The sequence below is a fragment of the Drosophila grimshawi genome, unplaced genomic scaffold (assembly GCF_018153295.1).
Source record: "Drosophila grimshawi isolate 15287-2541.00 unplaced genomic scaffold, ASM1815329v1 contig_44, whole genome shotgun sequence".
NCBI classification, from domain to species: Eukaryota; Metazoa; Arthropoda; class Insecta; order Diptera; family Drosophilidae; genus Drosophila; species Drosophila grimshawi.
This window is the reverse complement of record NW_025063240.1, coordinates 14,546,632-14,569,711: the sequence shown is the minus strand read 5'-3', so window position 1 is coordinate 14,569,711 and position 23,080 is coordinate 14,546,632. Positions and strand designations below refer to the sequence as shown.

Here is a 23,080-nt window from a genome sequence, read left to right as displayed (position 1 = left end):
TTGTTTTTTGTGCTGCTTGCTGCCTGCCTCTGTCTGTTGAACTTGGCCAGAACTTGCGACTTGAACTGGTATTGAATTTTATTTGTTTTTCTTTTTTTTTGGTTTTGTTTTTGTCTCGTGAGTATGCGCTTGTGTGTGTGCGTGTGTGTGTGTGTGTGTGTGTGTATTTTTTGGTGTTAGGCTTTCGTCACAACAACCAAAAAAAAAAAAGTGAAGCTAAAACTTGTTTCCGTGCGCGTCTCTAATGCGATTTAAGCTGGCTGTGCAGAGACATGCCACATTCCAGAGTCGAACACAGAATGCTGAGGATGAAGTGAGGAAATAGTAAGCACTAAATCAATTAGAGGTCCCAGCGACTTAATTAAAATTTGTTTAGTTCATTAAAATGCCGCCCTGCCGCAGTTGCCAAATGCCAATGAACGCTGCCCACAAAGAACAGGCGCTGTTTAATCAACTGCAACTGAGCTACATATTGCATCTTGCATCCGCCAGAGCATCATCGAAGCAACAGCAGTCTTTGTGGGTCGCTGCGGCGTCGGCGTCGCATACTTCTGGAGAAATGCAGCGCAGCGCAGCAGCACAGCGCAAGCGCAGCGGAATGAAAAGAATCAGAACAAATTGCAGCCACACTGCACACAAGAATGCGAAACAGCGCGAGACCCAAAAGCCAAAGATACAAACACAAACACTGCGCTGTCGATGCTGGCGTCGACGTCGCCGTCGACGTTCGTTCGACAAGCCAATCGACACAGCGACAGCAGCTCAACTATTCAGTTGCCTTGCAGTCGTTCGCCGTGTCGGTTGCTTCGACTTGTTCGTTCGTTGTCTCTTTCTCTGTCGCTCTTTTGAGCTGCGCGCGCGCTTTAAGCTGTTGATTTGTGTTTATGTTGCCATTTATTGTTGGTTTTGCCAAGCTATTGAAATTATTGAACAAATATGTGCAATAAACAAAGTAATCAACATTTGGCACACACATTCTATGGCTGTGCTTATTCGTAGTGCGTTTGTGAGTGAGTGTGTGTGTGTGTGTGTAAAGTGAAACGAAAGTGGCTCGGAAAAAGTGAAACGCCCACAAGCAAATAAAGCCAAGAATCTAGCCAAACCACATATAAAAATAGTTACACACAATACAAACAACAACAGGCATCTGAACAAATTTCACCCAAGAACAGGCTGCCAAGCCTTCCAATTTCAGGAGTGCTTGCCTCGTATGCCACTGCTGCCCAGTTGTGGATTATATATGGCAACATCTGCTGTTTCTGACTTGACTTAATGGTAATTAAATGGAATGAGGCTTTAGCTTTTGGTTTTGCGCTCTTAGCTGTTCTTTAACTGTAAACTGTAAACTGCTTAGCTGCGACGTTTTTTTATTATTCTTGTGTTTTTTTTTTATATTGTTGCTGTGTGTTTTGCTGTTGCTGCCTGGCCTCAGAACTGACCTCTGCGTCTGGCCTATGGCCAATACTTGGTGGCATGTTGTGCCTACAGCTCAGTCGGCTCATCTTACGGTTATAAGACATATGCTACCGTTGTTGTGTTGTTAACAACGACAACAACAACAACAAAAACAACAACACGAACAACAACAGCTAAGCAACAAGCAACATTAAGTTTAGTTTGCCAATGCTGCACGCTAATTACACGCCTCTGTGCCTTATGCGGTCTCTTAGACTACCTCCACCTCCTCCAACCAATTGCCTCTTGTTGCGGTTCTTTTGCTGTGTGTGTGTGTGTGACAGAGTTGCCACAATGCTTGGAATGCAGTTAATATGCATACAAGTGCATTAACTATATACAACGCACACACACACTCAGTTTTGAGAGTTGCAGTCAGCAAGCAAATTGATTTGAAACAGCTTTTGAAGTTTTGTCACAGACTCGTGGCAGATAAGGCCTGTGTATTATTAGTGCTTAAGTATTTAAGCAAAAGCTTAAATTGTTCAAAATGCGGGAACTGACTAAGTCGAAGTGCTTTAAAAGCAGTGAAACAATGCAATTATTATGGCCACGAGCACTAAATGACTAATGCACAGCAGTTTTATCAGCCCATATAAATATATATATATAAATGATTAATTTACTAGATAGATACGGGCGTAATCAGCAGATTTGACAATCAATATTGAGATCAAAAATGTATATAACTTCCATTAAATGCTGTCGAAAGCTAACATGTTATGCTACTTTTCAAACTTATATTGTATTTATATATATTTATAGTATTTATAGTTTGTGTACACATCGACATTCTACACGCGTTAATTTAGCAAATTGAGTTTGCCTTAAGCTAAAAAGAAGTACGAATGAATAAACAGACACAAAGCGCGACACTCTTCAAAAATATAGTTTTTAAGGTTGTTGAAGTGCCAACAAATCTAGTTCGATCAATTTCAATTCCATTCAACTCGTATCGAATCTCATCAAAAAGGTAACTCATGCAATTTTTTTTTTACACCACCACCCCCAGCAGGAGGTTTATTATTAAAAAAAAAAAACCCCCCCTCATTAATAAAAATATTCCTCCCCGGCAGTAATAATTATTTCTTGTTTTTTGTTATTTTTTTTTTCTTCTTTTCTTTTTTTTAATTTTTTTTTAAGGGGGGAATGTTTTTAATTTTTTTTTTTGATTATTCTCTCTTCGGAAAGGGGTTTCTCTCGAACGGTTAAAAATTTTGTCTTTTACTCTCTATTTCTAAAACCAAGTCCCTTAAAAACAATTTGTTTTCTGTTTGTAAGTTTTGCCCCAAAACCCCTTTTTTCCCCTCCCTTTTAAATCTAAATTTTTTTTAAAATAAAATAAACTAAATTTTTTTTTTAAAAAAACTTTTTCGCTCTCTTAAAAGTGGAGGGAAGTGTAACCCTCTCTTTAGGAAAATAAACTAAATTCCCGCCTGATCAACAAATCGTTTTTTTTAAGGTGGTTATCTCCCTGGGTTCACTGCGAAATAAATAAGGTTGTGTGGCTTCTCACTCATTTAAAGGCCGGGGGGGGACATTTAAAGCAAACTCATGCAATACATGGCTTGATTCTGCATTAACATATGATCCGTTTACAATATTACATTCTATTTGATTTGTATTTACTTTTAAATTTTAAAAGGGGGTGGTGTTTGTTGTGTATGTTTTTTTTTTTGTTTTTTTTTTTTTTTCCGAATTAATTAACTAATAGTTTTTTTTTTTTTAAAAAAATTTGGGGTGTTCCTTAGTTGAAATCATCACTTGAAGCGTATTATTGTTACTTTCGATGAGAGGGTGTTTTTGGTTTATTTGGTTCTTTTTCCTCCATTTTCTCAATAATAATATTTCTTATATCACTAAGCTCATATGATCCAACAGGTATCTCAAAAACATGTTCTCCAATATGAAATAAATTATTATCGTGATCAACAGTTGGAATTGAGTTATAGCATGTGAAATCAATGAGTGCACACTCATAATTTCCCTTCAATTCAATGGGTGGATGATAGTTTGCCATTAAAATTGAGCTGTTGCCCGTTAATGTAAGAGTTGTTGTCATTTCGATCGATTATTGCTAAGTGAACTAATAATAAGATTTGTTCATATTATATTTCAAATTCTAATAAAGTCAGCGAATCCCCGTCTATAGCGTCCATTTTCTAGAGGATCATCTTTACTTATAAGTACAAAACCATATTTTTCCTTCCAACAAAATTGACATATATTCTTAAATTCATCAAATTTCATATCTACGCCTACATGATCTTGATACACATGTTTCATATTTAGTTCATCCTGCTTGAACATTATTATTAGGTTTGCATTATCACGAATAAGATGTTTAGGGATGCGTGTATACGTTTGACATAAATAAAACGCATCAATGTTATTATGTCGTCCCATACAGAAGTATGCACGAATATTATTTTGTTTTTCACAAGCAACGTCATCAAAAATCATTATAGAGTTCTTTTTGGCTTTACTTGGTGCTAGAACACTTTCATTTTCGGAAAATGTAAAATATCCCATCCCTTTTATTGGGTTCACGAGTGTTTTCAATCGTTGGGCTTTCAATCAAACTGATCATTACATTTGTTTTCCCACAATTCCCTAATTGAATTGGGTAATAATCTGCTATGTCTAATTTGTTTGTCTTCTCCATTTTTAAAATCGATATTCCTCACTTCTATGTTCGTTTTTTGTTTTATTAATCTCATATCAGATACACTTCTCTCAGCAGATCGTTACTCTCTTGCAAGTCTTTGAAGAATAAACATCAATTAAAATGGTAGTGCGCTTTTATAAATCAACTAGTAGCAAATCACAGCTCTATCGAGGTAGAGGTCTCATCAATAAAATAATCAACTCCCTCCCAATTGAACTACATATACCAGGTTATCAGTTCTGTGGTCCAGGAACTAAGCTAGAAAGTCGTTTGGAAAGAGGCGAAAAGGGAATAAATCCATTAGATGCTGCTTGTAGGGAGCACGACATAGCATATGCTAGTCATAAAGATTTGAGAAATCGGCATATAGCTGATTCAAATTTGGCCAAAAGAGCGTGGGGCGTGTAAAGGCCTCTGATAGTAGTCTTGGGGGAAAAGAGCCGCAGCAAGCAAAAGCTTAAATTGTTCAAAATGCGGGAACTGACTAAGTCGAAGTGCTTTAAAAGCAGTGAAACAATGCAATTATTATGGCCACGAGCACTAAATGACTAATGCACAGCAGTTTTATCAGCCCATATAAATATATATATATAAATGATTAATTTACTAGATAGATACGGGCGTAATCAGCAGATTTGACAATCAATATTGAGATCAAAAATGTATATAACTTCCATTAAATGCTGTCGAAAGCTAACAAGTTATGCTACTTTTGAAACTTATATAGTATTTATATATATTTATAGTATTTATAGTTTGTGTACACATCGACATTCTACACTCGTTAATTTAGCAAATTGAGTTTGCCTTAAGCTAAAAAGAAGTACGAATGAATAAACAGACACAAAGCGCGACACTCTTCACACAAATTCGCACAAAGGGAGCCACAGACAAATGGACAGCAAGTGAGCTGGACGGACAGCCGGACTAACTGGCATATGGCATGCAAATAAAAAAAAAATAGTAGCCAGCGGACAGCAGAAGCCTTCAAGTGGACAGTATGAAAACTATCGACCCAAGAAACCCCCTTTAGTGTTTGTTATTTGTTTGTTTACGCTCGTTAAACATGCTGTGTGTAAAGCATACGACACGTTGACCAGCCCCAACGTGTGGCATTGACTACTTAAGGGTGAATTTCCGCCTCATTTAAGGGTTGGCTTGCGACCGACCTGAGAGGCCTGAGGTGCCTTTCAGTTGGTTGAAAGCCGTTTCGAGTGGTTGATTTGAATGGATTGGTTGTCCCGGCAACCGCCACAACAACAAAAAATATCAAATGCAAAGAAAATTGTGGACAACAAATAATTTTCAGTCGAAGGTCCTTGTCGGTTGTGAGCAGTGTGACATATATGTGACTATTATTACTGTTATTAATGCCATTAAAATGTTATAAATTCATATTAAGTAAGTGAGTAACTTTCAGTGCAATTGTAACTGGCGTTGCAAAGTTGTTTATTTTTGACTTAAGCCATTCAATGAATGAATATTGCGAGATTTTATTTGTTATTCGCTAGATACATGCAAAAGTTTGACTACGTTTTTACTTTCCCAGCTGTAATTCATCGCTCTGAGCTGTTGTCTAACAAATAACACACTGAATTCATTATCAAACACTTTGGTGGCTCATTAAAAAAGCTTCTTAAGATCTTGACGGCATCTCCACTAAATCGTTGCCGCAAGACAGTTCATTAGTTGGCTGCCCAAATAGTCACAGATGCTAGATGCTAGAGACAAAAAAAGAAAAGTAAACTTTCACATTTCTAATGGGGTTTTGTTGTGGTTATTAAAATGCCTCTTTTTGCTATGCTATGCATAAATAGCAATACATTTCTTCTTAGATTTCATTTATAGAAATTTAAATATATTTTAATATATATATATACATATATATATTGTATATCTGCAGAATATTTGCATTTGGTGTTGTGTCTTCCGCATTCAGTCACATTCAGCAGTCGCTTTTTATCGAGGCATTTAATATTGTCTTAGTCGATGCGTGTCTAATCGCCAATTCTTCTTGGAATGGCTAACAATGATATCAGTCATTGGACACACATTAACGCCTCGAATTGGTTATTGGAATTGGTATTTGTTTATCGAGCTGGCATTTGACTTGAGCGCTTTTCAGCTGCAGCGCTTTCACCGCTCTGCTGCCGCCCAGCTGCCACTTGAATTTGTCAATGCGGCTAACTGTGAAAATCTCACTAAAATTATGACCAGTTTTTATAATGCAACATCCGTCTGAATAGGCTGTGCATCGTTTTGAAAGGCATTTCCATTCGAGTTACAAATGCAAATGCATAACTTAATAAAAACAAAAAAGTATCTGGGAAATGAATGCTGGACTATAGCATACCCTGTAGTCAGTTCTACGCTCGATTAAAAGCTGTAATGTTCTTTCTACATCTAAGTGGCTTGTGACTCTTATGGATGTAGTTAATATATTTTCAACTGTATCTATATAAACAGGATCTGCTTTGGTTGACGACAACTTATATTCAAAATTTGAAGAGAGTAGCTCGTCTAACCTCTGATATATACTTTGTGGGATCGTAGATGCTTCTGTCAGACTTACACAACTTGAAACTTAAAGATATATATAGATTAGCTATGCCACTTTCTGTAAACTATTTTAAATAGGGTATGCATACGTGCATATGAAAAGTGTCACAGCTGCAGGTGCATCACTGCATATATATATATATAGATATATACATATATATAATATAATATGCAAAGAGAGATTCTCTTTACAAATTTGCCAGACTTTTGTTTTCATCTTCACAAGCACACACTTTTATTCATATAGATCCGACTGCTGTGCATTGTTTACATTTTCCCTTTTTGGATTAACGCTTGTCATTTTAATATGCAAAGCATTTCATTGCTGTATTGGTGTTGGTGAATTGTGTGTGTATTGGCCGGGCCAATAAGTTGTTAACCTGACTGTCAGCTGGCCTTTAGTTTTGTTCGACTGTGACATTGGAGTGTCTCAATCCAAAAACGGCATCGACTAACACATAAAAATCAATTTGAATGCGTCGCATAAACTAATTGAATTTCAGTTCATTCTGCATGCTAATTTTATTTCGCATCTATAAGCATGAGATTTATTTTTATAATCAAAGCAAAGATTTTGATCAAATCTTTTATGCAATTCCCACACAGCGATAAGAATAGCCAGCAGATATAGATAAATCTATACGTAGCGGGTAGCTGGTTGCTGGTAAGCCATGGGAATCACACTTCTAGACACGTTTTTAGTCAATGGAATTTTACTTATATACTGATTATGCTCACACTCAATATACGCGAAATTTGATGTCAAAACAGCCAAAGATAAACAATTCAATGGATTACTGCCTAAATTTCTAAAGGCACCAAATTAAGTCAAATGAAAATATGGCCAAAATAAGTTTGCGTAATCAACAATTTTAGCTTCTTATTTACATTGCAAGTGTGCGAGTGTGTGTGCGTGTATGTGCGTGTGTGTGTGTGTGTGTGAGCATGGCTCGTATTTAATATTTTGTTTAAATACCATTTGCAATAGCGCAAAACTGTATTGTTATTCCCAACGTGTTCGTCGCAAGTGGTGGCAGGCAGCTAAAAAAAAACAAAGTGGGGAATGGGAAAGTGAGGGAACGGTTAGAGGGGGGCACAAAGCAAGGCAGAAGACCCGGCTACGGCAGCAGTAGCAGCTAACAAAAGCGGCTTAAAAACTATTCGACGGCGTTGCAAAGAAATTTTTGCTTTTTATGTAATCGCTCATTATAATTGGCATTTGTGTGTGACAAAAACGTGAGCGCAGAGGCGTACAGAGGTGGGGAACGATGGGGAGAGGGGTGTCTAACAACGTGTGCGGCAGTTAGGCAAGCTTTTTATTATATATTTTTATACATGCACATATATGTAGTTATCGATAAGATCGAGCAGTCAAAAAGCATATCACGCATACGCAACGTTATGTGGGCACAAGCGAGGCTAAGGCAATAATAAATGTGGCCTAAACAGAGCTCTGCTTTGACAGTGCTTAGCTTAGCTCCAACTGAGAGAGTAGTCTGAAGAAGTAGAAGAAGAAGAAGAAGTCGACCAACAACAAGCTGGTTCTAGAAACTGCTCGTAAATAAATATTTTATTTGGGGCAAACAAATATAACTAAAAAATGCACATTTCAATCCGTTCCATTTGCGGTTGCATATCTTATCATTTTGGACGCTATTCAAATATAATTTCTTATTATTTAATTTATGCCATGGCCATTTGTATTATCATTTATCAATATTGATATACATATAGGACACTTGTCGTAATCTCATATTGATTGAAACCAAACTGCTCATGCAACCAAGTGGCGCCCCCTGCCCTCCACCTGCTTGCTGCGGCATATATATCAAGACTCAATTGAAAGATATTTCTTTTTAGTTGTTGGCTTCTTATTCAGCGATTTTCAGGCGCTTTCTCCTTGTGTTTCTTGTCTTGCTTTAACTAATGAGTTCTTTCTCTTGTTGTTGTCTTTTTTTTCTGTTTTTTTTAGGCCTCACGGCGACAGCTTCCATGTGAATTGGCCACTGGCCACCGCTGACGGCGAAAGAAGCCGCTTTACGCATAATCATAGTAATGCAGTTGTCAGCGGACGTCATGGCGAGCTCATCTGGTTTGAATTTGGATGCGGCTGCAACAGCAGCAGCAGCTGCAGCAGCAACAACAACAACAACAAGTCGCTGCGATCTCAATGGGAATGCAAATGGAACAGCAACAGCAACAACAACAACAACAATAGCAACACCAAAGTCGTCGCCGCGTAAAGAAAAGACAATACTCGGTTGGCTGGTGAAAAGTGCAAGTGTGAACGATAAGTCGAACGATAATAACGATAGCAAACAAAACGTTAACGATAACACTAACGCCAACGATAACGATAACAACAACAATAACGGCTGCAATTGTGAAACGCGCGCATTTCGCGATTTTCGCGGCGTTCAAACATTACGTCTGCTGTGGAGCAAACGCATCAGCAGCGCCAGCGAGGAGGCAGCAGCTTATCAGCGACAACAACAACAACAGTCGACGTCACATTCGGGGCTGGGCACACTGCGCAAGTGGAATAAATCGGTTAGCTGTTTGGTGAACGCGTTTAATAACGCCCGCGATTGGCCCAGCCTGACAAACGCGCACGAAACGCGTGCAAAACGCGCGGCCAGCTTACACAATCTGCAGGAGACGCAGCTGCAGCAACTGCAACGCGACAAGGATAATTTCTACAAATATAAAAACGCCGAACAGGCTAAAATGCAAAATCAACTGCGACGAGACAGCGACGCAACTGCGACGCAGACAACAGCCACTGCGACGGCGACGGCGACGTTTCCCGCTGTTAAAGCGGGCGGCGCAGCTGGCGAACGTTTGCAGTGGCCAAAACGCGAGGACGTCATGCCCAAAAGAGAGCAGCACAATTCGCTATCAGCAGAGCAAGCGACTGAGCAGTCGAATCTTATCAGTGAGCAGGCAACACCAGCAGCAGTCGCAGCAGCAGCAGCAGCTGAGTCGATGCCAGCGATTCGGGTTAGTCACGAAGCAACTGGCGGCAGCAGCGAATCGCTACCAGAGTTAAAAGCGACTACAGCGACGACGGTGACGTCACGCGTCACACGACGCAAATACAGCTTCAAAACACATGCAGGCAAATCATACAATCAGCATCATACGCCACGTCGCATGTCCACCCACACACCCACACACCAACACACTCACACTCTCAATGTGGGCGTGGCACAACAGGCACACGATGCCAGCGCCGGCATCAGCGCAGCCTCAGCTGCTGCTTCGAGCAGTGGAAGTTTGGTGCGTCAGCTGACGCAGCAGTTCAACGAGATCATCCAGAAGGATACACGTCTGCTGGATCAGGTGAAGCGCAAGAATGGCGTTTGGCTGTCGCGTGGCTCGCATGTCTACAAGATCGTCGAGAAGCCAACAGCCGCCGACCAGCAGCAGGAGAAGCGGGCAGAACGCTCAGAGAAATCCACCCCATCACCATCGTCCTCGGAGTCATCCCGACTCAGCTCGATGGTGCAGCGGAATATTAAGAAGTTCGAAAAGTGGGATAAGCCAGCAGTGGTGCCTACACTGAAGCCACAGCAGCAGGTGCAACTCCGACCCAGCACGCTCAGTCTCAGCAAGCAAATGCGCAATAAGCGCGCCCGAATCCAACAAGTCCTGGCCGAGGAGCAACTGAAGTTGGATGTGGTGCGCGAGGAGGCCAAAACGCCCGTAGATGTGAATAGTAATGCTAGCAACCCAAAGCCACAAGCTGAATCACAGCTAACTCAGCCGGCGAAAGACCACAGCTGCGATGAGCGGGACGCGGGGGATGAGAGGGATGAGCGGGATGTCGAGGCTGTAGCAGCGGAGCGACAGAAGAAGCGCAAGCACAAATATTCAGCTATCTATGAGAAGCTGCGATTGCTGCCCTTTAGCAAAAGCAACAAGAAAACAGCAACAGCAGCAGCAACAGCAACGATGGCAACGTTGCAACCGGAGCAAAAGCTGGAACCGGATCTGTCGCCCTGCATTGAAGCGGATGCCAAAATCTTAGACGCCTTGGAGGAGCTCGATCTGAAGTTGAAGGTGCTTGGCGGGCCAGCGAGAACACCGGACGGAGAGCTGCTGCTGGCGGCCAATGATGACTTTGAGCAGCGAATTCTGCCCAATAGCTCCTTCATCTATCAGGCCAAGCAGATATCCAACAATCAGCCGCTGCTCTATCAAGCTGTCAACTTGGGCCTAGTGAATGCCATCGAGAGCGAGCTGATGATTATGGAGCTAAAGCAACTGCAGAATGACCGCAAGCAGCAGCCAGATGAGGAGGAGGAGGAGGAGGAGCCCATCTATGAGCCCATAACGCCCACAATGGAGAACAAGACTGAGTCGCAGCCATTAACAAGCCAAGAGGAGGAGCTGTCACAAATACCCACAGAGGACATCTACCAAACAGTGGAGGAAGCAAAAACAACAACAACTGCTCCAACTGCATCCACAACTAGTGTCAATTGGCTGGAGGGCTATGAGTCCATTGCCGGCTCCAACAGCAGCAACAGCAACAACGATGACTATGAAGCCTTTGCCACGCCCACAACACCAACATCAACAACAACGCCAACAACAACAGTGGGCACTTTAGGTCGTAATACACGCGACGAGCTGCCGGAGTTGCCCAAACCAAAGCGGGTGCTGCCAAAATCTCCACAAATATTGCGCCCAGCGCCCGCGAAACCCAAGCAACCCAGTCGCATTTCCAAAACGAGAACTGTGCAGAACTCCACGGATGAGGATGATGAGAATATCTATGATACCATCACTGGCTGCTACGAATCCATGTCGACCAAGTGCATTCAGCCCAACACGGATAGCATCTCGTTGAGCTCCAATTGCTACGAGAGTATCTCCAACTATCGCAAGAGCAGAAACTCAAGAACAACGACAAGAACAACTGCATCAGCAACAGCAACAATAACAACTAGAACAGAAACAGAAACAGTGGCAAGGTCAACGGGAGTACAACTCTCGAGCAGCGGCTCTACTTTAACCATCTCCTCGGATCATCGCACCAATAGTCTCTATGAATCCTCGCTAGCTGCCGGCGTAATCTATGGCAGCATCAACGGTGGCTGTCGCTCCTCGCTGGCCAGCAGTGGTGCAGGTAGCGCGGGCAGCAGCAGCGGGGGAAAAGCGCACAATAAACGCTCCTCGATAGCCGGCTCCAGTGATAACAGCGATGCCTGGGTGGATATATCCGATGGCGAGGCGCCCACAGTCGCGGCAGCTGCCACCAGCGAGACGCAGTTTATTGTGTAAGTATGGAGATCCCAAAATATAGAAAAAGCGAGAGTTTCTCCCTCCCGGCTTGGATGTGTTTGGGGCTGGTTGGCTATGTGATCACCCCCTTTTGTGGGAGCCGATAAAAATTCTGCGTAATTTACTGATAAGTTTGTTTGGCTTTGTGTCTTATCTTATCGTAACTGGAACTCCTTCTGCGCTTGCGAATTTGTTGACGCCAATTGGTAGTGCAGCACATGGCTGGGAGCCGAATGAGGAGGATGGGGGACTGCGCCAGAGGGTCCAAAGATTGCAATAATATTGATTGAAATAGACTGTAGCATAGCAAGAAATACAATACAGTCAAAATATTTATAAATATATATATATTCCCAAGACCGTCATAGACTGGATCATTTTCCATTTAATAACACAATCGAAATCAAAATAGCTCAATCCTAATGTAAAGTTCGGATTCTTAACACATTTTGATGCAAGTATTTATGTATGAAAGGCTTAAATCACATATAATCAGAAGAAAGTGGGTCAATGCAATTACAAGCAGTGGCTAAGGGTGGGTTTATCGGTTGGCCATATACAAAAAACTGGCTGGAAAAGTGTACATAGTACTAACAACTAGAAAACCCTAGTTTAAATCAGGTCAATCTTACTAGTGGAGGAACTGCAATTTCACGACTATAGTTAATGCAGACCCTGACCCGAGATTAACCCGTAGATTGTCAGCCATTTCTGTTGCTTTTTGTTGTGCGAAGTAGAAATCAAAGTGATTCGAATTGCAATTGCTTTTGTATATAGTCTAGTGATTAAGTGCGAATCAGCGACAAAGATTAGGTGTCTATATATAAATGGCTCATATAAATAGGCAAAGTCTAGCGTGTCATTTAGTATTTAATTGCTTCACAACCTCCAAACAAATGTAAATACCTTTCACTAGATAAGCGATATTTCTAGATAAGCGATTAGCTCATTCTCTTCTCAATGAATATGTAAGAGATAAGTTTGTTAATATTGTATTTATTTAGCATTAAGAACTTTCTAAAGACCTGTCTCAAATGGATTTTCACAACTTATATATAGGTATACAACGGCAACAAAGAATGTTTTGCAATATATATATTAGAACTTGATGCAATACATGGCATAGCATATACTATAAATAAACTATGCTTATTTCTGGAAGACATAGATTTCGGTTAACATTTGATATGTGTATCTGTATCTGGCAGCCAATTAGCTTCGCTTTAGCACTTAACACACAAACAAATTTGTCAATCAATCGATTGCTGGGAAACGCAATAAGCTAAAAGTCCACAGTAGCATTTCTCTACAATTAACAGCTAAAAATTGTCACGTCATGCTCAATTCTCAAGAGAGAGGTTTCTATTGAGAGCTGTCCCTACTAATTATTAAAAATGAACTTCTTCACACGACACATGACTACTTATTTTTATGGCATTGCAACACTACAACAAATAATGCGCTTTATTAGGCGAGATACACACCCACAAATACACACACACACACACATCTACCACTCCTCCTGCATCGCCCACATTAATTAGCGCTTTGACCTACAATTCCATCTGTTATCAGCCGATAAGATTGGACGCCAACTTGGGCAACCCCATTGACAATCACAATCACAATCATATTACAATACTTACGATATAAGAACTTGAAATGAGACCGAACCCATTTAACAAAAAAAATAAATAGTTCTTAGTTGGGTGTCGAGCTCTGAAGACCAGTATCGTCACTTGATCGATGATTATGAAGTAGTTATCATAATTACGCTAAGCACTGACTAATTAAACATTCATTTTATATATTGTTTCTTTTTTCAGTGTACGGGAACGTTCTAAGCAGCACCGTGCTCGCAGTCCGGATTGGTCGAAACGCATCAGAGATAAAAGACTGCAAGAAAACAAGGCGAAAAGCTGCATTGAAGGTAAGTAAAACCAAAAATAATGAAAAGCAGATTCAATGTTAAAACATACCTTTAATCATACCACAAATTAGGGTCCAAAATTTGCAGTGACATAACTTCAAACGTCAAATCTCAGCCCATTTTCAATAGCAATATATTTTTGATCATGGTTAGAGATGTGTTTTTTCGGGATAGAATATATGTTAAAATTCTGTAAAATCCACTTGGGGTCGATCCAAACCAAATCTTAAACGATTTTCAAAAGCAAAACAATTTTTAGTAATCCATCTTCATTAATTATTCTTTTAGATTTAGTTTGCCTCATCAGTCTCATTCTAAAATTATTCTTCTTGCCGATATTCTTTGTTTCCGGTATTAAAATACTGAACAATGTTCAAATGCTTTATTTACCACGCTCTTTGTTGCAATTTGATTTCCTATGTAAAAATTGAGCTTTACGGCGCTGCAACCAATTTGAAAGCTTTCAGATACTTAAAAATAACGTTGAACTTTTAGACCGAGCTTGCAGTCTGAATTTTGTTGGTGGTTTGTGTCCAAGCTAGGCTTTCGATCCACATGTGATCCGCATCACTTTTGCTCGCGCAAACAAACTCGACACTTTAATTGCTTTAATTATCAGCCATACTTAAGTTTCGTTGATTGCCATGAGGCTAAAGTCAAGGTATTTAAAAGTGGTGCTCAGGGCATGCGCTGTGAAACTAAAAATGTCAAAACCCAACAATGACAAACTGAAATGGAAACCAAAAAGGAGATGGCCACACTACTTACAGTTAATTATGCCCAATGCAAATGAGAGTAAAGAAAGACAGCAATTCCCAACAATGAAATGCACACATACGCAAGCACACACAAACAGACAAACACAATTCAAGTGAGTAACAGCAACGAAAACTTGTAAGTGGAATTGGAATTGCAATTGGCGCCTGTATCAGCGGCTGCAACGCGCGCGACAGGTTCCACATAAGGCAATAACAAGTTGAGAGCGCGCGCGTAAACAATGCCCATAAACTGGACGCCAAGCGTTGTTGTTGTTGTTGCTTTGCAATTTTCATTCCATGGCTGCCAGCAACAGCAGCAGCAACAACTATTGCTGTCCCAGACACTTTGTGCTCGGTTCAGTCTCTCACTCAGTCTGAGCGCGTCTGTTCCAACGTTCGGTTCGTCTCTCGGACGCTGCCAGCCTGTCGAAAAGTTGCCCATCGAACGGAATTTGTGTTTGTTAATTGTGAAAAAAATATACAATACTTTACACCGTTTCTTTTCCAATTAATGTTTGTTGCTCTTTTTGTACATTGCTGTACGTGCGCGCGCATCTCAGTGAAAAAGAAAAGCACATCAGATGATAAAAAAAAAAGTGCATGCAATGCATGCAAAATTAGCAGAGACCCCAGACGGCGTCGGCGTCGACTGCACCGCGAGCAGCGCAGCTAGTTTCAATTATTACACACTAATGTTGTTTTTGTGTTGTTGTGCTTTTATGCAAAGGCAGCCAGACGTCACGAACTAAAAATGAAACCAAAAGCCGCACCACCCACACCCCCGCCCCCTTCCCCTTCCAGCCCATATGCCCTATACACCCGCGAGAGTCAACTTAAAGCTTTATGTTTCACCGTTACTGTTGTTGTTGTTGCTGGTGTTGTTGCTGCTGCTTCGAGTGATGACGAAATTGCTGAGCGAAAACCAGTCTAGAAACACTACATAGCGTTCAAAAGCGCACAACCTTGAAGAAGTTAAAACCACATACAACCACAAAAAAATAAAACGACGACGGCAACGACGAGCAGCTTAAGGAACTTAACAAATTTAAAAACTAAAAACGTTGCAGTGACTGTGCAAAATGAAAATACATTAAGTACACAAATAGGCGCCTCAATTTCAAATGGCAAATTGCAAAATCAAAACGTAATCATGTGCAATAATTATGTGCATCCAAAAGAGGGGCAAACAGCAAAAATAACATCCCATAAAAAAAATGGTGCTGTGCAAAATGGCCGCTCAAAAGTTCACTGAACGCTGGCAGCGACGCAACGTCGCAGCCTACCAATTGGAAGTCAAAAATGCAGCAGGCTCAACTGTTAAACACTTACAGCAGCAACAGCAGCAGCAACAACAATAACAGCGCTGTAATTAAAGTTTGGGCGCATTTAGTTAAAGCCCGGCAATGCGACAGTAAATTCTCAGCTTAACTTATACCCAGGGCACGTTCGCTTTTTTTTTTGTATTTAACTCATTTTCCCAGCACGCGATGATTTAAGGGGGCAATGAAAAAGCGAAAGTGTCATGAAAACTACACAGTTTGAAGCACCCAATTGTTGTGGCATGCATTTGCGGAAGAGCCTCAATGGAAATTTATGACTTGCTGTTGACATTTCAACTTACATCAGTATCTGTGTACGTGAATATGTATATAGATGTGCATGTGCAGGAAGATCTGTTGAGCTTAACTGATCAAGTCAAGTGGTTTTCCATCTGGCGCTGACACTGAGCAACCCAGCAGACAATGACATCGTTTGCCACTTAATAAGTTTAACCTCAATGCGTCAATCGATCAATCAATGGCTGCATTCGAATTGGAATCGGAATTGAAATTGAAAATAATTTTAAAAAAATGTTTATAAAACGACGAACGAAAACATGATAAAGCGTGTTTGTGTGTGTGTGTGTGCAGATAGAGCAACAACTGAACCCCTCCGCTGTGCACTTTGCCAAGGCTTCTCGTATTTATAAACAAGAGCATCGCATTCACAGTGCACAACAGTTGTATAGTATATAGCATGTGGCAGGCATCTATCTTTCTCCTATGTATCCAGATCGGACAGCTCTTTGTTTGAGTGCAAATACGATGCGTGGCCCACACACACAAGTAAAATATTTATCCGTAAGGCCTAACAAAAGCGCCAAAGATTCCGACAACATTTCCGCATCAAGCGAAACACTGCAAGAAACAAGACAACAAAATTGGCAAAAAAAAATATATAAGCTATGAGCGCGGCACATAAAACTCAACTTAATTGCGAGAAGCTTAAATTAATTATAATGTTCTAGCGGTGATTTTTATTGCCAAAAAGAAAACATTAAACATTTTATTATAAATTTACTTAGAGTCGCTCAGCTTTCCTTTTATTCTAGAGGTGATTTTTATTGCCAAAAAAGGAGTAAATATTTAACTAAACATTTAATACCTAAAACCTATATTTCCTTAGCTTTCCTTTTATTTTAGAAGTAATTTTTATTGCCAAAAAAAAAGAGCTAACATTTTACTACCTTAAATTTAGATTTGCTCAGCTTTTCTCTTCAGAAAGTCGTCGATTTTCATTTCCGACTTAAAATTCCCTCTTTAAACTGACTTTCTTGCCACTGTGCATATAAGCAACAAGATACGTAAAATCTTTAAATACTTCATTTCGCAGAATCTGGCTGATTACTTATGAAATTGGCTGGGTGCACATTCTGAAACCGGCAACCAGTTTGTGGCCACAAGACACAAAAGCCATCTACAGCGACCCACGCGCAACAAGTGTCGCTTTGGTCAGTCAACAACAAGCCACAAAATATCTAATTTCATGATATATATATATATATATATATATATATATATATGTACATGATTTATATATAAAGACCTATGAGCAGATATTTAGCATCCACACAGGGACTGTCTAATGTTCGCCCATATACGAATCTCTGTTTTATTATCTCAGCCGAACTGGTTCGCTTCGCTGCGTATGTGTAATATTTGTGTACGTATGCACGTATATGTTTTTATATATGTATATATATATATATATATATACGTGTGTGTGTGCATTTGTGCTCTGGTTTTATCTAGCCTGACGCTTTTCGGTCGCTTTTGTGCTGTTAATCACACACACACACTCAATTGTACCTGCTGTTTTTAGTTGGCGTCAGTCGTGTCTGCTTTTTTTCGTTAGTTATTTGTTGTATATGCATTCAAGCGTGATTTCATTATAATTTGGCGATGTTTTGCATGCCTCTGTGCGCAATGCTGGCCAAAATCGCGCATTCGACTCGTTGTCCCATACCATTTATTTATCTGTGCGCCAACAAAATATTGAGACACTTGGAAGAGTTTGCTTAATTAGCCGATCACAGCGAGGGCCAATCATTGAATTGTGTTAAGTGCACAAGCCAGTTATTGAATTACATAATAATATAATGCGTTATGCATTGCAAAACCAGTGAAATTTGATTTATCCAATTTGTAGAGCTTTGAAAATTTGTTTAAAGCCAATCGAATGGAAATTAAGATTTTAACCAAAACAACCGTGGAGGAACAATTTCCGCACAGTGAACTGAATCGAAATGGTTGAGGCTGATTCGAAAAGAAAAAATTTGGATTCACACAACAGCTTTCCATTTACTGGGTCATGATAACTACGAATTGCCATCAACGAGGAATCTATTGTGAAAATATAAACGTTTTTACCATTTGTGTGACATTGTGTTGATTAAGCACTAAGCAAAAAGTTAGTCAGCACAAAGAGTTTTGCATATTAAAGAAAATATTTGTTTTTTTTGTCTATCTAGCATCATTTTTGGTTATTAGCACATTATTGTTATTATTATTGTTGTTGTGTCACGCGCATTTCGTAATATTTTAATATCTTAGAACAAGAAGCGAAAGCGAAACTAAATAAAGACAATAAATACTTTGCTTAACGCAAAACTTGAGCTCTTTTGAGAAACTAAATCGCTTAAGCAAAGACATAATTGAATAATTAAAACAACTAATAGAGCAACCCTCGCTTAGGACAGACCACAAGCTTCACTTGGATAACAAACAACATTAATAAAAATGCAACAACTTTTTGGTTGTTTTTTTTTCTTGATTACTTTCAATTAAGAAACACAGTCGCAGCTGCAATGCAAAGCGAGTTCAAAAGTTCAGCAACAAAAACAACAACAATTAAACGAAATTAATAACAAGAATTCGTTGAATGCAGTCGCATTGGAGAGCGTCCAAGTTGAGTGTTGAATATGAGAATATGCTGCGATGGCAACCAACAACAGCAACAACCAGAACCACAACAATCAGCGTCTCAGCTGCACGAGCAGCATTACCACAGCAAGCAGTAACAGTGGCCACGCCCACGTCGTGGAGCCGCTGGTCACACTGCCACGCAAGCGGCGGCCACGTGCCGTGGGCGAAGTGAGCATCACTTGTCCAACGAGCAGCGTTTATCTAAATGCCGCACCTCCCATACCGGAGGATCAGCCGCCGGCCCAATCGCTGCCGGAGCCCATCTATCAGAATGAGGCGGCGGCGGCGGCGGCGGCCATCAGTCAGCGCTGCAGCGCCAGCAGCAACGGCAGTCACAAGCAGAGGCGTCGCCTGCAGGCGCATCTGAGCACGCTGCGTGTCTCCTATGTGGAGCCGCATAAGGGCAAGCCCAGTCGAGAGTCAATGGTGGTCAGCACCTTTGTAGGTTCGTTTTGGTTGCAGCTGCTTAATGACACTACACTATTTACACTATATATTATATTATGCCTTCCATATTGTTATTATTAGTGTTAACTAATCTATTACACATCATTCTTGTGCTTCACAGATGACTCGGATCATTATTACGAGACGCTGTGCAACAAGCGGCACTCGTCACAGCTGCTGCCTGGCCAGCATCAGCATCAGCAACTCAGGCGCAATCCAGATGGACAGGGACGAGCATCGCACCGACGCAGCAAGCAGCACTCGGCGTCGGCACATGTACTGGGCGAGCACCTGGGCAACAACTCGGATGACTACGACTCCTTCGAGACGGACAGCGATGAGCACACGGATGAGCCGGAGCAGCGCTTGCATCACGTAAGTAACCGACTCGTTGCCTTTCGTTGCATCCACAGCTACTTATTGTCCACCGTTTTGCAGCACAATGACAGCGGTGTCGATATGCGTAATCATCGCCTGCCGGATCCGCCGGCACCACAGAATCAAGTGTATGCCATAGTGCGTAAATTTAGGGATTTCATCTCCAATAAAAAGTCACCGAAGAGCAGCCAGCAAAAACTCTACGAGAATACAGCATCGTCGCCCAATGGCAACACACAATTCTATGTTGAGTGCAGGAAGCAGCAGGAGCTCTTTGGGAATGCAGGCTCGCTGAGCAGCTCCGAGCGTAATCTCGTGACCAGCCAGAGTCAAGTGGAGCAACAAGATCACCAGCTGGCCACAGCTTCGACGCTGCAGCGACCCAAGCAGAAGAATGGCAAAAGTTTGCGGTCGCGTCTCCGCAAGAGCCTTGTGGGCACAAGCTTCGATACCAAACAGCTGTCGGCGCTGACGGCGACACGCAGCACCTTCTACATTGAGGATCCACCGACGCAGCAGGAGCTGGAACTGCAGCACCAGCACCACCAGCAACAGCAGCTGGAGTCGGAACATCTTGGCTCTGGCGAACTGGACTCGGGCTTCTCGGAGAAAGCCTCCTCCGGTGACATACCCGTGCAGACTCCCAGCGCCGAATCGCAGAAGTTTTCCACGATGGCACGTAAGGCCAAAAAGGAGGCGAAAGTATTGCGTCGCCGTGCTACAATTGGCGTGCGTCCAATTGATCCACCGCCACCACCACCACCGCCGGCTTCGGGCGGCGAACACCGTCAACGGCTGCACACCTCCTGGTATGCGGAATGTGGCGTCTTCAAGCATTCGCAGTCAGCGCCAGGAACAACGATGAACGATGAGTTCGCCACGGCCACGCCAGGCGCCAATGGTTGTAGTAGCAACTCGTGGTACACAGAATCGGGCCTCTATCAGACCAGCGGCAACTCGGTGGCCAGCTCGAGCGGCAGCTCCGGCGTCTCCACGGGCAACGAGGCGGGTCTCGGCGATGAGCTGCAGCCGCACAGTCTGTTCTCCAACGAGCCTCTCTATCAGGTCTACAGCGCCGCCAAACTGGAGGTGAGTCTGGCCCAGCTCAAATTCTCTCTCTCTCTCTCTTAAACACTTCTCACATATTTGTCAAACTCTGCAGTCGATTACACGCGACCTGGAAGCGCATGAGGGCTCAACGGATGGCTACGAGGAGATTGGGCAGCACACGCAGAGGCCGCCGACTCGTTCGCGTCCCACCGCCCTGCAGCTGGTGGAGCCCAAGAATGGGCCATCGCGCACGCTCTGGAGCCAAATACCCGAGGTCATCCATTCCTGCATACTACGTGAGTGCCTTGGTAGAATTTCGATTTATAAATAAATAAATAATCGACGTTTTATGTACTTTTTAGCAACATTGACACCACGCGAGCGTGGCTTGCAGGAGGCCAAGTTTGAGATTATGACATCGGAGGCGAGTTATCTGAAATCTCTGAATCTGTTGCGCAGTCATTTCATGAACAACGATTCGTTCTGTGACCCCTCGGTGCTGAGCGTCCGCGACCGGAAGGCGCTCTTCTCGTACATTGCGCCCGTGCACGAGTGCTCGGAGCGTCTGCTAACGCAACTCGAATGTTGCTGGCAGAATAACATAATGCTGCTGGGACTGAGTCGCTGCATCTATGAAATGGCCGAGAAGCACTTCAACGTTTACATCACGTTCTGTGAACACCAGGGACGCATGGATCGCACGCTGCGTCGCCTCAAGGAGGCAAAGAGTGGGGCGTTCCAGCAGCAGCTGGAGAAGCTCGAAGCGAGCGCCAGCTGCTGTGGCCTCAGCCTGCACTCGTTTCTCATGATGCCCATGCAGCGGATTACGCGTCTGCCGCTGCTCATCGATGCGGTATTTAGCAAGGAATCGCCACACAATGCCGACGAGTATGAGAGCTGGAAACTGACGCTGTCCCTCGTCCAGAAGATCGTCGCTCAGTGCAATGAGGCAGCGAATCGCTGTGAGCAGGCCTACGAACTGGAGCGCATCTCCAGGCAGCTGGAGTTCCCCAGCCACATACGTGCCCTGGCCATCGAACCCGTAGGCGTGCCCAAGCAGGGCGTCAAGCCGCGTTTTCTGGTTAAGCGCGGCGAACTGACGCATCTCATGTGGCGCGGTGACGATGCCAAGCTGACTTTTGGCAAACGCTTCACCAAGTCCAGCATCTATGTCTTCCTCTTCTCCGATCTACTGGTGCTCTGCAAGCGCAAAGGCGACTCCAATTTCACTGTGTTCGACTACTGTCCGAGGAGCATGCTGACCCTGGCTGCGGGCGACACACTGCCCCAGCTACCGACCAAAGATATTAAGGATTCTACTAGTAAAAATCTCATGCTGATGACGCTGCTGGAAAACTACGAGCGCAAAACAATTGAACTTGTAAGTCCAACAATCAACTTTAATCCCAATTACAAACATTAACGAAACCAATCAATTCTGTTTGCTAGGTGCTCTCCTGCCCCACAGTGTCCGATCAGCAACGCTGGCTAGAGGCCATGCGTCCACCGGAGGCGGAAACGCCTGGCGAGAAGCTGTACGAGTCATGGGACTGTCCGCAGGTGATTGCCAAGCACAGCTACGAATCTGATGAGCCAGATGTGCTACAGCTGGAGCTCGGCGACGTGGTCAACGTCTCACGCAAGTTGCCAGATGGTGAGTGTCTCTCACTTTGATTCCACTCGACACATTTAAAGCATTTCCCTTTTCCAAATCTAACCAACAGGTTGGTATCAGGGCGAGCGCATACGTGATGGTGCCGCCGGCTGGTTCCCCGGAAGCTACACAGAAGAACTCAACTCGGCTCATGTGCGCGCCCGCAACCTGAAGCAGCGGCATCGCCTGTTAACCTTTACCGCCACCTATCTGGAGGCGCAGAAGGGCAAATGAGAATACATCCAATTTGAGTTGATTCTCAATGCCATCTCCAATTAGGCCACTCTCAATTGGCCGAGTATTCAAATATTATAGTCCATCAAAAGATATCTTTAAAATAGGTATATATATACATATATATACATATAAATAACAATGTGATAATTAATTATTCGTTTAAATAGCAAACAAAAATTGAAAAAAATACAATTGCTGCCCCATAATTTATGTGCATTAGTTGTAAACGATTCAATTGGAATCGAAATATATATGCATACTAGTTATGTCAAAGTATATATCAAAATGTGTATAATTGTAAGCATATTGTCAAATAAAATCCAAAATTCAATAAAACAAATTCATGTTTTCCTTTTTCGTGACAGCCAGAAAGTATGCAATAAATTAATCGTATTTTCAGAAATAAATCAA

General features: G+C 42.3%; 1 protein-coding gene across 3 annotated transcripts; it reads left to right on the top strand.

Annotated features, from left to right (window-relative positions):
• The first annotated feature begins 979 nt into the window (after positions 1-979).
• On the top strand, positions 980-22,947 carry LOC6557067 (rho guanine nucleotide exchange factor 5). Of its 3 annotated transcripts, XM_032743440.2 has the most exons (9): positions 980-1,275; positions 8,655-11,967; positions 13,798-13,901; positions 19,472-19,725; positions 19,789-20,817; positions 20,891-21,074; positions 21,141-22,159; positions 22,228-22,432; positions 22,503-22,947. In XM_032743440.2, exons 2-9 carry the CDS (start codon positions 8,738-8,740, stop codon positions 22,664-22,666), a joined length of 6,189 nt encoding a protein of 2,062 aa, XP_032599331.2. In that variant the 5' UTR covers positions 980-1,275; positions 8,655-8,737; the 3' UTR covers positions 22,667-22,947. The 3 variants fall into 3 exon arrangements, with proteins under 3 accessions (XP_032599331.2, XP_032599332.1, XP_001984223.1); XM_032743441.2 differs by lacking the exons at positions 980-1,275; positions 8,655-11,967; positions 13,798-13,901 and adding exons at positions 15,035-15,115; positions 18,775-19,348; XM_001984187.3 differs by lacking the exons at positions 980-1,275; positions 8,655-11,967; positions 13,798-13,901 and adding exons at positions 15,036-15,115; positions 18,866-19,348.
• The last annotated feature ends 133 nt before the right edge of the window (positions 22,948-23,080 follow it).